Below are 16,041 nucleotides of genomic sequence, written 5' to 3' on the forward strand. Positions count from 1 at the left end.
AGTTATTGTGTATGTTAACAATGATTGCATAACATGTCTCCATAAACAGCCAACCCATTAAATTATACTGAATAACTGACCCACACAAAAGTTAATATCACTTGATCACTGATACAGCAAATGTCACCATGTAAAAGCACTAAGTTCATCTTAAATAATTAATATGAAGTACGAAAAATAGTGACCAACTGACATATTTTGGATCTCCTTAAATAAAAATCACCCAACGAAACCTATTTGTTCACTAGGACCGTTTTCACTCAGTATTCACGTAAACTCTCCTATTTTAGACGAAAACCAATGTAATTCTTAATAATTCATGTTATTTACTTATTTATGCAAATTAGAGAAGTCAATTGACAAACTTATAAAAAACGGCCTTTTAGTAACAAAGAATTATTCCGTCAAGTCAACAAATGTGTCTGTCATTTTAATAACCTGTTAAATTATGTCACTTGATATAAACTAATAACTTTTCTGCACAAATTACGATAGCAGATGTACATGTGACTTTAAACTATATCTCTTTTTAGTAGTTCTTTGACAAGGATATAAATACAAGCAGCAAGAAGGGTCGGCAGCGCAGTCGGAATGTCACTTTGGTAAAGTGTATACTATGTGTGTTATTGTTCGAGGTGGATAAACAATGCAAAGAACATGTAAAAGAAGTACTACTTTGTGTTGTGTCATTGTCTTTGGTGGACAGTGGAATTAAGATGGCCACCAGAGTAATAAATATTTGAAGTTTAAATATTTGTTGGTTTTGCTCGTTATTTATCATCAAAAGATCATCAAAACACAGGACCTCATCTTTTTTACCCCTAGACAACCAGATTTAGAGCCAGCATCAGCATCGAGACACAGCAGCGATCCAGCAAGCAGCAGCGATTACCACAATGCATTTTAATGACGCCAACCTAACATCAAGTGCTAACAAGCTCCGTAAATGGGAGTGAAATAGTGCGATTATAGCAATATCCACAACTAGGCGACCATTACACTGTGAAACCAGTCATGTGATCTACAAGCTAAGCTGCAACCACTGTGCTGCAATCTATGTAGGCATGACAACCAACAAGCTGTCTGTCCGTATGAACAGCCACCGACAAACTGTGGCCAAGAAATCCTTCATTTCAATGACTGCTTCACAGCCTGTGCCATATGGGTCCTTCCCACCAATATCAGCTTTTCTGAATTATACCGATAGGAACTTTCCCCGCAATACATCCTACGTTCTGCAAATCTCCTGGCCTCAACCTTCATTAGTCACAGTCCTCATCCATCCAGCCCCTTCCCTACTCCCATTCCAGCACTACACAGCTGTCATTCCATCACCATACCCAGTCCTTTTTCTCTTTTTTTTATTTATTTTATTTTTTTATTTATCTCTCTCTATGTCTCTCCTTTTCCACTACTTCTCCCCCTCCTCCCCACCTCTCTCCTGCTCGTCGCCCAACCTGCAGCACTTCACTGTCCACCATCCCACCATACTCTGCCTCCCCCTCCCCACCCCAGCCTCCTCCTCTCCCTCACCCAGTCGCCACTCCCATCATGCACTGGTTCTGCTGCTCGCAGTGTGGTTTCAGTTTCCTGAGGCTGCAGTCGTGTGTGTGTGTGTGTGTGTGTGTGTGTTTTGTTGACAAAGGCCACTGGCCAAAAGCTTTAAGTCTGAAAATCTTTTCGCTGAGGCCATCTGCAACTCAGCATCTCTACTGTATTGTGAGAAGCAACTTTCCTTCTCATAATATTGTTCTATTTGCTAATATGTTTTTGTGTTCTTGCATGTATTCCAGGAAGGGAGCCACAGAACTAATCATTCCTCTTTTCAAAGGCTTTTCTTGCTTTTTGATGTAACGTATTTGTGTAAACCATGAATTCCCCAGTCCCACCCCCATCCCCCCCACCCTTCTCCCTTGGCAGACAGCCAATGTCAAGGATCAGATTTTCAGTTTCACAACCAACAAGTCGCTGCCTTACTGATGATGGTACAACAACTACTGGCTGCACAAGCTGCATCGGCCACACAACCACAACTAACTAACCAACCAACCAGCCCAACCAGTATACCAATGTTCTGGCAATTTATAGAGTGGACTGAATACCAGATATTGTCAATGCCAAGTTCATCATGTTCAAGGTACTGTAAAGTTCCTATCAATTGCAGGGACCCCAGTGTTCAGGTTAATGTAAAAACTATTCTCAACCACGTCTCCCAGCAAACTTGTCTATGAATAAGTAATCGCTGCATTAACTCCATACTATGACCAGCAAGTCCACGTAGTTGCAGCTAGATATCAGTTCTTTCACTTGGAGAAAAAGCCGGAATAGACATGCCACCAGTGGTACACAGAATTAACAGGCATGCCTAGGAAGTGTAAATTTGTGTGTCTTTGTGCCCACTTTTACAGTGATTTAAAGATATGTGATGCAACGTGTGTGAACTGCAGTCAGTACTAAGCAATACGACATTCTACATTCGGCTCATACCGAATACCACACAGATCACAACTCCATTGCATCACTTGTGTCGCAAAAATGTACCTTTCGTGTGGACACAACGGGTGTCATGAAACATTTCAGAAACTCAAAAATTCCTTGCTCAGTGACAGATATTTAGTGCATTTTGACCTTGCCAAGCCAGTAGTTTTACAAGTCGATGCTTCTTCCTATAGAATCGGTGCTGTGCTTTCGCACAAAATTGGTGCACAAGACAGACCTATTCCTTTTGCTTCAAAGTTGTTAACTCAAAACTCAGTGCAATTATTCTCAAATAGAAAAAGAGGTTACTGTGTATGGTCTGAACAACGTCCATCACTATTTGTATGATCGCAAGTTGTTTTTAGTGACAGATCACAAGCCTTTCCAGTCTTTGTTTCATCCGTCAAAGCCAGTTCATACACGCATTGCTCAAAAATTACAATGTTGGGCTTTGTTGCTTTTGCAGTATCGGTATGAAATTGTGTACAGACCTATGGCAAAGCAGACACCCTATCTCGCCTCCCAGTTGGCCCAGACTCTGATTTTGATGCTTTTGCCGTATCTTGTTGCCAAATGGATGCGCAGGACTCTGAATTGCTGGAATCTTTTCCATTGCACTACAGAAAAATTGCACAGGCCACAGAAACAGACATAGATCTCAAGATTTTGTTACATTAAATTTGCAGGTCTTGGCCTCCTCATTGATTAAACAATATCCAGAACTCAACTGTGCACTGATATTTTGAATGTCTGCATAACCTTTCAGTTCAATAGTGCATGATTCTAGTTCAAAATGATGTGGACAATTGTGTGCACTTATTCCCAAAGTGTTGCAGAAGGATATGTTTTCATTGTTCCACCAAGGAGACTGGGGAATTGTTCACACTAAACAGTTAGCATGACAGCACTGTTATTGGTAGGGCATGGATGCCTACATTGAATAGATGACATCACAGTGTTGCACATGCATGGACAACCAGTCAGCTCTGCCACATACATTCTCAGCTTGGCCTAAGACTCAATCCCCATGGCAATGAGTGCACATAGATTTTGCAGGACGATTTGGAAACACTCGTAGGCTCATAGTGGTAGACTCATTCAGCAAGTTCCCATTTCCAGTGGCAGCTATGGCCTCTACCACATCACCTAGCACCATTCAAGCATAGTCCTGCATGGGGCGAACGTGCTGGCGTAAACTGTCATCAGCACACCGATTGGCAAAGAAGCACGAAGATGGATTAAGCGCTTCTGTCACAAGAGGGTCCAGAGACGCACCCACAAGCAACACGCTCCCAACACCCTATCAATGGCAAGTATTTAGACCACTGCCACTAACCAGAGGGCCTCACCCAGTCACCTAGTTGACGTCTGTCAGCATACTCACAGAGTGTGTTTAGTTCATCACAGGCTACAACAGTACATAGTGACCATATTAGTGACTATAGCAGGACTATTACTTATGAGCTTGTACCACAAACATGACTCTATTCAAGTTAAGTAAATGTTCCAGTTCACGTAAATAAAGAACCGTATTAAGCCATATATGCATTTGTGCTGAAGAAAGAGGATGCCAGCCACCCATAACAACATCCTTGCAGTACATTACTCTACATCATGACCATTTGGATACGGTTATTACTGTAATAATCTTACACATTCTACACCCTAGAGACACACTCTCATCAAGGCTCTATGAAACACGAAAATAAATCAATCATAAAATTCACTTCAAAAAGAATTATTTCAAATAATCAATAAAGAAATTAAAATTCCTACTCCACACTGTGATAGAATGAATAAGACACTACTAGCACCTGTCCTATTTCTAAATTCCATGACACTATTAGAAAATTCATTAGAAAAACACCTTTAATGTTGTTCATTGAAGTTAACATTTAAAAGAAGCATATCAATTCAGAATAAACTCACTTCAAGGCATCATCATCATCAATACAAGTCAGTTGTTGCACTAAGAATTTTGGAAATACGGAAGCGTCTGATCCCACCCGTCTGCTTTGACCCATGACGTCACAAATATGGCGGAAACGACCATAAACCACGATTCCAACATGGCGCACATTATGAGGACGAAAATACATCAAAGAACACACACACACACACACACACACACACACACACACACGTACACACACACACACACACACACACACGCCACAAAAAGCCTAATGACACTAACGGACAAGCGCGGGAAATAAGGTTTTTTGGGTCGGGACAAACTAAATATAAACAAATTTAGAAACCCACCCCCGTACAAAACCACGCAAAACGACGAAAAAAAAACAGACATCACAAAACTCCCCAAATACCACTAAACACAATATCATCTGGAACTGGACACTTCCCTTGACCTATATAGCTCAACAGCAGCTCCCGATCTCATAAAATGGGATCGAACACTTCCCTTGACATGTTATCCTTACGACATCTCCACACACAGTCGTCCCTTGTCCGAGACGCCGGAACTTTAAGTAAGCCTCATTTCTTCACGACATACTGAATACTTCACGACTTCATCCAAAAATCCGAATGGTTGAAGAACTTTTATTAGAGACAACGCACTGTCCCCCATCATAGCCAACAACCGAAAACTGTTGACCCTCTCAGTCATATCCATACCTACCAAAGACATAAAAAAAGCAATTTACCAAAATTCACACACGACACCACACTCGCAAACTAAACCAAAAACATCACCTAACACACCACCAGAGAGCACCACCGATCGAATCAAAACAACACCTACAAACACGCCACTCTCTCAAACTAAATTCCGCGCCGTCGTGACGTCACACACCACAACAGCTTTACGTCACGGGTCAAAGCCGACGGGTCGGATCGGATGCTTCAGTCGACCCAGAATTTTTGCACATTTACTAACAATCAATGTAAGCTCTCCCCACCACTATGTAATATTTACTTCAGAACTTATTTTAATGCAATGTTGTACCATGTCAAATTTAACATTGACAGATCACTAGATTTTTTAATTACACTGAATTACTCATGCTTCCAGCAGAATGGCATGAATTTATTTTATTTGCACAGCATACTGCCCATAGGAATTAATGATGCAATGGTAAAAAACATGAGGAAGACACTTACCATGGAGACTGACTCAGTAGGTAATTCGTCTGTTTCCTCTTTTTTAATGCAGACAGTTTTCCTGTGGTCCATGCTTGCTGATCTTCTCACCTGTGAAACAAGCAATCTGATAAAAATAGCCATACTCAGGATTATGATATATTACCCTACCGTGAGAACTATAAGAGACTTGTATACTTTCTTTCTTCTCCCTCTCTCTCTCTTTTTTTTTGCGTGAGCGCTACCTTTTGCTTTGTGACCAAAGCAAGTAAAACATTATGGTGAATTTACTACATAAAACTGTTAAATGTATTTGGTCTGTATTTTGTAAATGAAGCCAGATGGATTACAACTGAGCTTACAATCTGTCACTCGATATATACTAGTGACTTTTTTTAAAAAAATATCTTCATGTATGCAATAATCCAAGAGGTTTATAATAATATCGTAGTTCACAAAAGGAAGAGCAGACTAGAGTTTGCACTGATCTTAATCATACATGCTATTTTACAAATCCTTACTCTCTAAATCTACATTTCATTTAGTACTTTGTTCATACTATTATTTAATTTTATACAAGCCCAAGCTGGTGAGCCATATATTTATCATACAATCCAATATGCGTTTTTAACACTGCTGTTACTTTGAAACTTTTTTCATTCACATTTGCTTCTGGTAGTATATGCAGTTTGGTGCAACTGCTGCCAAACTGGAATCTGTATCCACTCACTACAGAAAAACCATACTTTAGTCTGCAGAATGTACACAAAAGTTCTGATTTTCTATTATCACCAAGACTTAACATTGGTTACTTTTCTCCAAAAAAACTGATTTAGTGAAATGACTTCCTCCAAAGTGTAAACTGATATTCTGATGATGTGAAAGGCTTTTTGCCAGTGAAAATTACATTTAGCTCATCGTGAAAATTACTTCTAACAGCTATTAACACATGGCCTACTAAACTGTAAAACAGAAAGAACTAGAGAAACACAGCTCACTAAAAGTCCACAGAAAATTCAACAAAACACATCAAACATTTTCTTCCATTCCAACAAAATGAATCCCTGAAATGTAATCACTGGGGGTACTTATACTGGAAGTATTAACAACACAAATGTCATGCTACAATCTGGAGGAATGGTACATCCTAAAAAATACTGTGACTTGGTTCAGTGCACATACACTACATGCAAAGAAAACAAATAAAAATACTCAGGATGAAGACATTAATCTGCAACTGAATGACAGACCAATAGAAAGAGTGCAGTTTGTGCAACTGTTACAAATGTGTATAGATGAAGCTGTGAAATTACCACATATGATTCCCTACACAGATACTTAACTCAGCATGCTTTGCACTTTACAAGCCATCATAATGGAATACTTCAGATATTTTCATTCCACTACTTCATATGAAATAGCATTCTGGGACAGCTCAAAAATCTAAAAAAATTTATCTTAAAACGGGCTGTTTGAATCATCACCCTCAGTGCACTAACACCTCATCCCTGGAAATAAGGAATACTTATTCTGTCATCATTCTATACATGTATATGTGTACTCTTAACCAAAGCAAATCAAAGCAACCTCCAAACAAATACTGATCGTTACAACTATAAGAAGAAATAGGAATGATCACATAGAACAAATAGTAAGTACAAATTCAGAAGCATGTAAGCTATATGGGTATTAAGTTCTGCTAATAATGTTACTCCTCAGCAAATGGATATCTTGAAGATCAAGAAAATGATGTTATAAACTAATCGCCAATATATGTAGGTAGGCCTATAATGCTGTTGTGTTATAAATCACGTAAGAAGTTTCAATCTCTGTATGATTTAGTTTATGCTATACACTTTACTATCTACATTACTATTTATTCTACATACAGTTATTACTAGGAAACAAATTATTATACACTATTCATATGCAAAGAAATTTTAAATTTACTGGTGTATGTTGTAAGCAATTTCATTCCATTTATTTAAAATTTCTCTGTATAACTATTCCAATAATGTTTGTATGATGACAGATACCAAATAAATAAAAAATAAATCGAATCATAGCAAACATTCTTCATGTTCCTAGTCTTTTTAGAAACATTATTACATGACATAGGCATGCAGGTCAACATAACCGTACTACTTACATTGAATGTGGCAATTTCGGTGTGCGCCTTGACCCGTCAATCACAACTCTTAACATTGACTTTCGACTTCCGTTTTTCCTGGAGTTCGAAGCACATAGAGACAACTCCAATAACTACACACACTACATCACAATCTCAGCCGTTTGTTTTACGACGTTACAACAGGAGAAACATTTTCACAATTTCTGAGCAGTACAGGTTCTTAAGTGAGAGGTACGTAAGTACACTAAATACTTGTTTAAAAAGTATTTGCTCCCATCTGCAATGTGAAAACTTAGCACAAGTGGTTAGATCTGACAAACGTAACATGAAAAAATCACATATGAAATTCACACGCCGTCCCAAATCATAACCAAACGCGCGAAATGTGATGTAATAACAGACAAATATAAAACAAAATCACGTCCAAATGTGCCCAGTAAATAATTTTAAACCAATACTATAGTGTTTCACACAGCACAGCATCACAAGATGTACACACACTGCTTCACTCGTAGATAAAAACTGAAATAACAAAAACTGGGACTAGTGCAGACTTGCGTCTCGCGACCCGCTGGTCGCGATGCTGATTGGCTGACAGTTAAATTCATGACGTCATATACAGTAGCCAATCAGAAGCATAAGGTGACATCTGAGCGAATGCAACATCTTTGCTACACACATTCTCGTATTCACAGTTGATGAGCGAATATCCTTGCACCTTGTGAGAGTGAGTTATTTCGTTGGAATGGCTGGTTCTGTTGCTTGTTATGTATGTGATAGAGAATATTCAGCAAGGAAGCATTTGAATGCTCATTTGAGAAATGTGCATAAAATTCATCCAGGTGAAGAAGGTACGATAAAGTGCTCAAAAAGTGACTGTAGCTTTAAATGCAATTTCTTGGCTAAGTTGCGCCTACATGTGGAGCAGGAGCACATGGTTGAGATGGTAAAAGAAATTAGTGAATTTCAAACGAAGGACGGTAAGTAAAGTGTACACTGCCTACTTAAATTAATATCGTCCATTATTATTACATACTAGCCTGACCCGTGGCCATTAGATCTTGTTTTTGTTGGTCAATAGAACATGTGCTTATTTGAAAGCGTGAAAAGACGGATTTCACATTAACTGTAAACTTACTGTCTGCTACATTAAGTATAAGTTAAATTATTGCAAATTTAAATGATTAAAATCACACCAGTAACTCGTGAGGGTATCTTAACAGTGCACGTTTTTTTTTACTCCCGCTGTGTACTTTGCACTTATTGAATCTGAATGCAATTGTCTTTCATCGATGCTTTTGTTTTAGACTTTATGAAGTGGAAGTCTGAGGAGGAGAGAAAAACAAAAAGTAGTTTTGTCTCTAGTTATGGCACTAAGCGTTTAAAGGATGGCACTGCAAAAACCACCTTTGTATGCCACAGAAGTGGCACATTTTCTTCGAAGTCAGGTGGCAAAAGGTTGTGTAAGTCCCAGGGCACTTGCAAGATGGGAAACCATTGCGTTGCTGCCATAGAGCTTCACGAAGAAGAAAGTGGAATCTGTAGTGTCATTTACTACAGAACACATTTCGGCCACGACCAGAACATTGCTTTTCTGCATCTCAGTGGTTCTGATAGAGAAGCCATCGCTGGTGAGTATTACCTTAATTGTAGAATTTTGCTGGCCTTTCAGTGATCCCCAAGTAAATATGATGTGAAAGTTTAAGAATCCATTGTCAGGCTTGCTGGTAGTTATATGTAGTTGACTATTATTTTTGCAGTGAAGGAGCATTGTTTTTTTACTGCTGAGAAATTAATATTGTTATGGATATGTGATCTGGAGTAAAAGGTGTGAATATATCGATTGGCAGTTCATATGAATACAATTTGTGATGTTAGCTTGAAAGCAGTTGTAAAAGACCAGTTGTTGTGATCCATATTGACCACAATATTGGTGACTGTAATGCCATGTACTTAGGTGTGTGTGAGAGCAGGTGTAATGCATTACAGTAATACAAGTGTGGAAATAAGTTCTGAAATACTTGTTTCCCTGTGTTATTGCTTGCATCATAGTAGTCTATTTAAGAATAGATCATTAATGCATCTAATAGACTAAAGGCAGTACATTTATTGTTTCTTGTCCAGCATGTTAAACGTGTACTTGTAGACCTCGTAACCATTTGAAAATAGCCTTGGTAGCTGAAACTGGGAAATATCACATTGCAACAGGTGCTTTAATCAGGCCTGTTTATTCTCCCATCCCCAGTGTTTTAATAGTATCTTCAGTACTGTTGGAAGGGTACACTGAATATACTGTTAAGCCATTTATTAAACTATCTAGTTTATAAGTACTTAGCAAGTGTTATATTGCTTGAATTTATTTTATTGGGGGTGGTTAACTACAGTGTCCTTTCTGAATAGTGTTTTCATATACATACTCAGAATTGGCCTCTTTGTAGTTGGAGTAATTTTAAAATGTTGCAGGTAAAATTGCTGAGGGGGTCACTTTCCAGAGAATTCTGGATGATGTGCGGGACTCAGTTCATTCCAGCGGAGTGGAGAGGCTGCATCTCCTGACTCGACATGACCTTCATAACATTAAGAGAGACTTCGCCATTGGTGATGATCAACAGCATAACATTGATGAAGTCAGTGTTGGTATGTGGTTGGAGAAAATGAAAGACTGTGTTCTCCTCTATAAGAAAGAAGGCGAGGCCAGGGAAGATTTTGATAGGACTGACTCGGTGATAGTGTTAATGACTGACTACCAGAAGCAGTTATTACAGAGATTTGGACAAAATATTGTATGTGTAGACTCCACACATTGTACAAATGTTTACAAACTGTTGGTGACCACATTGTTAGTGGTAGACGATTTTGGTTCAGGTATGCCTGTAGCATTCTGTGTTTCAAATCGGGAGACTACTTCCATAATGACTCATTTCTTTAGTGCTGTGAAAGAGAGAGCTGGCATTATAAAAACGTCTGTATTCATGTCCGACGACACTAATACTTTCCGTAGTGCATGGTCACGAGTCATGGGACCTGCAGAAAATAATCTACTGTGTGCTTGGCACATAGACCGCAGCTGGCGGAATAATTTGAAGAAAGTCCATGGCAATGAAGAAAAGAAAGCGCTTGTGTACAAAGCTCTTCGTACATTGCTTGAAGAAGTGGACATAGACAATTTTAATGAGCTGCTGGAATCGTTCGTCGGGCAGCTTCAAGCAGATGAAGGTACAAGAGACTTTGGTGTATATTTCTCGTCAAATTACTTATTCCGGCCTCAGCAGTGGGCATACTGTCACCGTCGCAATCTGGGTATAAATACAAATATGCACCTTGAAGCAATGCATAGAGTTTTAAAATATTGTTTTTTAGAGGGAAAAACAAACAATAGACTTGACAGACTACTTGTTGTGTTGATGAAATTGGTGCGTGACAAACTGTGTGCTCGAATGGTTAAATTGTATAAGGGTGGCCATTCATATAGAATAAATCTTATTGAGGCTCGTCATAAAGCTTCATGTAGTATTAAGGAGAACGACATTACAGTCAATACTGATGGTACAAAGTTTCATGTGAAATCCCAAACACATTGTGGTGTAACACATACTGTGATTTTAAATAACATTGAATGTAAATTGGAGTGCAAGTTGAAGTGCTCCAAATGTAATATATGTATACATGCTTTCAGTTGTTCTTGTGCGGACAGTTTAATTCATTTGAACATATGCAAGCACATTCATGCAGTGTCAATGACGTATGCATTACATTCAAGTGCCACATTTACACCAAGTGAAGCAACGGTGACAGAAGAGGCTTCTGCCATTTTGTGTTCACTGCAAACAAATACTGATGATCACGAGAACACATCTCTGGCCCGAGAACTAGTGTCCACATATCAAATTTTGATTAACCGTGTCAGTTCAGGTAAAGTGTCCACAGAAATCCTGAAGTCACTACAGAAGGATGCAGCTCATTCGCTGTCACTTTTTCAATCAGACTGCAGGGAAGCTTCACGACCCCCCAGCAACGAGAAGGTAAAAGTGCAACGAAGACATGGTAAATGTAACAAACAGCCAAAGGGCAATTTGAAGAAACCAACTCTTGCTGAAAAAGAAAATATTGTTTCAGCACTGAGGCAGCCTGAAAGTGAAATATTAAATGTTCACGTAGATTCTGACCATAATTACTGTCGGTACTAAGTTTTAGCTGTGTATGTGCTTCTGTACATTCCATGGTTTGTAGGCCTACTGGGGAAACTCGCCATGTAAAACAAAGAGTAACGCATTGTGCTTGGTACCCCTGTTGGTGATGTGGAAACCCAAGTGATTTTAATAAAGAAAATAAAAACGTTTGCAGTGTTATTTTTCAATTGATACCTTTATCCTTTTATTTGCATGTGCAATTAAAACCTTTATTTGAAATACTACTTGATTACATTAAAATGAATTGCTGTGTAACTAGAGTAGAAAATTGATGTCTGCAGAGCTTGTGTGGCATGAATTTGAAGCTCCTTATCACATGATGTACTGAAGTCTGTTGTAACAATACATTGCATAAAAATTAAAAAGATATTTTTCACTTCTGAATCACATTTCAATTTGGTTCATTACTAAGAGTTAAACAGAATAAAATTCAGTGCACTTAAGCTAAGTATCTGATGCTCCCTTATATTTATTTAAAGGCTCTGAATGTAGCAACTTCCTGAAAATTTTTGTATGTGCATTCCTACAGTAATTGACCAAGGAAATTGGTGGTAAAGAATTTCACACAGTGTTCAGTCCGAGGAAACAAGGTGCAATTACTGAGCAGGGTGGTGTGGTTAGTATGATTTACAGAATACTGAGAATTGTGAAGACAAGTGCGACACTATTTTCTTTACTACAATTAATCATTTCGTTTTCAGTATCATTCCAAGCTGCTTTAGAATTATTTTTAGTTTGTAGTCTCATGTGCTTTACATGTAGCAATTATATTTTTAGATTTATATACCTTTACTTGTCTTCAGTACCTTTTGAGATTCATCTTTCAGAATAGGAGTTTTTATGTAGATTGATACTGTGCAATGCTTGGTTGGCAGAATTTACCAACCAGTAGATAGCAAAGAGGAAAACTTTAAACTATTTTGGTGTCATTCGCCCAATTTTTATTGGTACAGAAGATGCTGTAACTGATTCTTTCTAGTCAGTACAGCAGTTGTTATAAGTTGGCCTTTAAGAGACTTTACATTAATGTAGAGAAAAATTTCATCATTACTGCATGAAGGTAATCCTATTTTCACGGATATTAATTGTGCACTTTCTTTCACTGAATATTCTTTACAAGTTGTCAGTGGCTTTTTTTTTTATAGACAATAAATGTGTCTGAGCTGCAGTAACTGTACTTACAGTAAAGATGTTTCACCTGTTTTTGTTCACTCTTCACTGATGAGAACACCTCATTCCTGTTATTGCAGTTTTAGAACATTTTTCAGAGTGAAAGTGGAATTTGCTATGGTGGTCACTTTCTTCCTTTTTTTAGCTACACATATTTCTCAACATATGTTTCAAATGTAAGAATTTTACTTCAAAATGGACACTACGTTGCTAGGATATTGAGAGCAATAGAAGTAATAATTGATTCTGAGACACCAGAGATTGTGTGAAAGTGGACTGGAAGAAAATGTAATCAAGATGTACAACGTTCTTCTATTTTGTAAGGTATGTGACCATTCAGACTTTCCATGGAAATGCTTTAATTGCTAAAAACTTTATGGGTTTTGAGTCATCAGATAATTGTGGCAAATTTACAATAAAGACAAATTATGAAAGCTAATACATAATAATTATGAGGCAAAAGTAACATCAGGAATGAAAATACATACTGGGTACAAGTACCTACAACATGCTTAGGCAGGTTCATATGAGTTAGCAATACAAGAAAAACACACCGTCTCGTACGCAATTGCCGGTAGGCAACATTTGGAACAGAAGATATAATCTGGGAGCTTCATGTCGGACTGAAGACAGCAGACTTGAGGATTGTATTGTTTTTAACTTGCACCAGATGGCATTGATGTCAAAGATTGAGACAAACCAAGACATAGCTTTTATAATACACAAAACAATGTAAATATTCCAGCCACATTTTTGGATACAAGAGACTTGCAATGTTTCCGTGGACAGGGACATAAGGGAGGCAGAGTTGCTATATATTTAAACAGAAAGGTAAAGGATACCACTTTGTGGACAGACAGGAACATACAGAAATTGTCTTGAAGCAGTGGCTATACAGAGAAAGGAAGAAGAGCTTAATACTGGGGCAGTACTGATCTCCAAGTTGTCAGGTAAGACATTTTCTCAAGTAACCGCATGTACTACTAGAAAAGGATACCAGAGAATTCCCTTAAATAATAGTAGTAGGTGATAGTATAAAAACACTGGAAGACAGTTCTCATTCAAGAGACTTATATGATCTAATCAGCCCAAATAGTCAAAGTTCTGCACATGTTCAAAATTGAAACCGTCTGCTAATAATCTATCCAAGTTATTATTCTCCTTCCTGGTGAAATTCATGTACTTAGTCTTGATTTCATTTACAGAAAGGCCTCTAGGTCCTGTCGCTTCTTTCATCTCACATATTGTCCTCTCTAGTGATACCTTTCTTCTACTAATAATTGTTAGATCATTGGCATAAGCACATATCTGAGTCGACTTTGTGCCTATGTAACCAGATATCTGAAGCTTCCGCGTGGCTGCTTCAAGTCAGATTGAAAAGCATTGTAGAGAGTGCATCCCCTTGTCTGACACCTTTACTAATCCTAAACCAATTGGTCAGTTCTCCATCCACTCGCACTGCAGCATTGGAACCAGCCAACATTGCTTGAATAAGTGAGACATACTTCGATGGTATACCATGTAGCAGCAAATCATTTAACATTTGTGCTCCATCTAGACTATCAAAGGCCTGCTTGAAGTCTACACAGAGGTTATGAAACTCAATGTTATACTCATATGTATTTACCTAAACACAAATATCTGGTCTGTTGTTGATCTATTAGCCTGAAATCCATACTGATACTCCCCCAAAATATCTTTTGAATATGGTACTAACCTGTTGTAGATAATACTAGAGAAGATCTGATAGGTTACATTCAGCAAGGTAATTCCACGGTAATTTGAACAGCAGGTCTTGTCTCCCTTCTTATGTATTGGTTGGATTACACCTAAGGTCCATTCTTCGGGCATTCTTTTCAGATTCCATTTCAACTTAATAAGTTTGTGGATTCGCTTATGAAGACCAGTTCCCCCATTTTTAACAGTTCTGCAATTATTTCATTGGTTCCTGGTGCTTTATAATTTTTTAAACAATGCACTACCTTCCGTACTTCCTCTAATGTTGGTTCCTCTATTTCTGGATCTACGGTATAATAGAGTGGCTGCCCATTCCTGGTAGGATTGACCTCCAAAATTCCCTTGTATTATTCTCTCCATCTATCCAAAACATCTTGTTTATCTGTCAGCAAATTTCCCTCTTTGTCCTTACAAGCTGTTATTTTTGGTCTATGTTCTCGAGTTCCTTTTTTGTTGTATTTTCTGCTTTCATTCCTTTTGTACTGCTCTTCTCTCTTCATGGCTTCCCTTTTTCTCCTCCTGCATACCCTTGCTGCCTCTATTCTCTTTTCATTATATAATGCCTGATTTGATCTAGTATTCTGCTGAAAGCATTTCAGCCTTACTTCCTTTTTCTGTTCCACTGCCTGTCTACTGACATTGTTTTTCGTGGAAGCTATGGTTCGCATAGTTAAAAATGGACCGTTGGTTAAAAAGTGGTTCATTAAAACGAGAAAAGTCTACAGATGAAGAGGAAGATAATGCATCTGATGTTCAAGCAAGTAAGTGAGTGACTCTCGAACCGAAGTTGTCAGTGTCCATTGAACCTAAATTGTCGGCGTCCCTTGAACCTAACCCTTCCAAGATCATTGTTAAGCTTACTGGAAAAATTACAAAATATAACTCTGATTACTGGGAAATCGGTTTTACTTTCACTTGACCTCACCCTAAACCTCAATGTGTAATTTGCTATGAAAGCCTTTCGAATGAATGTATGAAACCAGCAAATCTCTGGTGCCATCTTGAAACAAAGCACGCAGAGTACAAAAGTAAGTCATTAGATTTTTTTCAAAAATAAATTAAGAGAGTTGAAAATATCTCGTAAAACAATTACCAAACACTGTGGTGCAAATATAAATGAAAATGCAACCCTTGCGTCTTACGAGGTGGCTCAGCTTGTTGCTAAATGTGGGAAAAACCACACAATTGCTGAGGAACTTATACTGCCATCAGCAATAATACTTTGCAAGAGAA

General features: G+C 38.1%; 2 protein-coding genes across 3 annotated transcripts in view; one reads left to right on the plus strand and one right to left on the minus strand.

Moving 5' to 3' along the window:
- LOC126213203 (uncharacterized) overlaps positions 1-16,041 on the minus strand; it is a 143,033-nt gene that overhangs the window by 100,610 nt on the left and 26,382 nt on the right. Inside the window, exons 1-2 of one of the 2 annotated variants that reach the window (XM_049940835.1) lie at positions 7,730-8,244; positions 5,602-5,691 (exon numbers count right to left, since the gene is read on the minus strand). In XM_049940835.1, the coding sequence (XP_049796792.1) occupies positions 5,602-5,673 (72 nt within the window). In that variant the 5' untranslated portion in view covers positions 5,674-5,691; positions 7,730-8,244. Of the gene's footprint in view, positions 1-5,601; positions 5,692-7,729; positions 8,245-16,041 lie in introns of those variants that run through there. The other variant, XM_049940836.1, reaches the window with a different exon arrangement.
- Positions 8,561-12,010, plus strand: LOC126213202 (uncharacterized). Its single transcript, XM_049940834.1, has 3 exons — positions 8,561-8,691; positions 9,019-9,342; positions 10,175-12,010. The coding sequence occupies exons 1-3, from the start codon at positions 8,646-8,648 to the stop codon at positions 11,896-11,898; spliced, it is 2,094 nt and encodes a 697-aa protein (XP_049796791.1). The 5' UTR covers positions 8,561-8,645; the 3' UTR covers positions 11,899-12,010.

Source organism: Schistocerca nitens, chromosome 11 (assembly GCF_023898315.1).
Source record: "Schistocerca nitens isolate TAMUIC-IGC-003100 chromosome 11, iqSchNite1.1, whole genome shotgun sequence".
Taxonomy (NCBI): domain Eukaryota; kingdom Metazoa; phylum Arthropoda; class Insecta; order Orthoptera; family Acrididae; genus Schistocerca; species Schistocerca nitens.

Excerpts from the sequence above, each read along its gene's own strand:
- LOC126213202 (XM_049940834.1), top strand. The coding sequence starts at position 8,646 with ATGGTTGAGATGGTAAAAGAAATTAGTGAATTTCAAACGAAGGACG. Across the intron at positions 8,692-9,018 it reads TGAATTTCAAACGAAGGACG|ACTTTATGAAGTGGAAGTCT; the intron begins GTAAGTAAAGTG and ends CTTTTGTTTTAG. Across the intron at positions 9,343-10,174 it reads TGATAGAGAAGCCATCGCTG|GTAAAATTGCTGAGGGGGTC; the intron begins GTGAGTATTACC and ends AAAATGTTGCAG.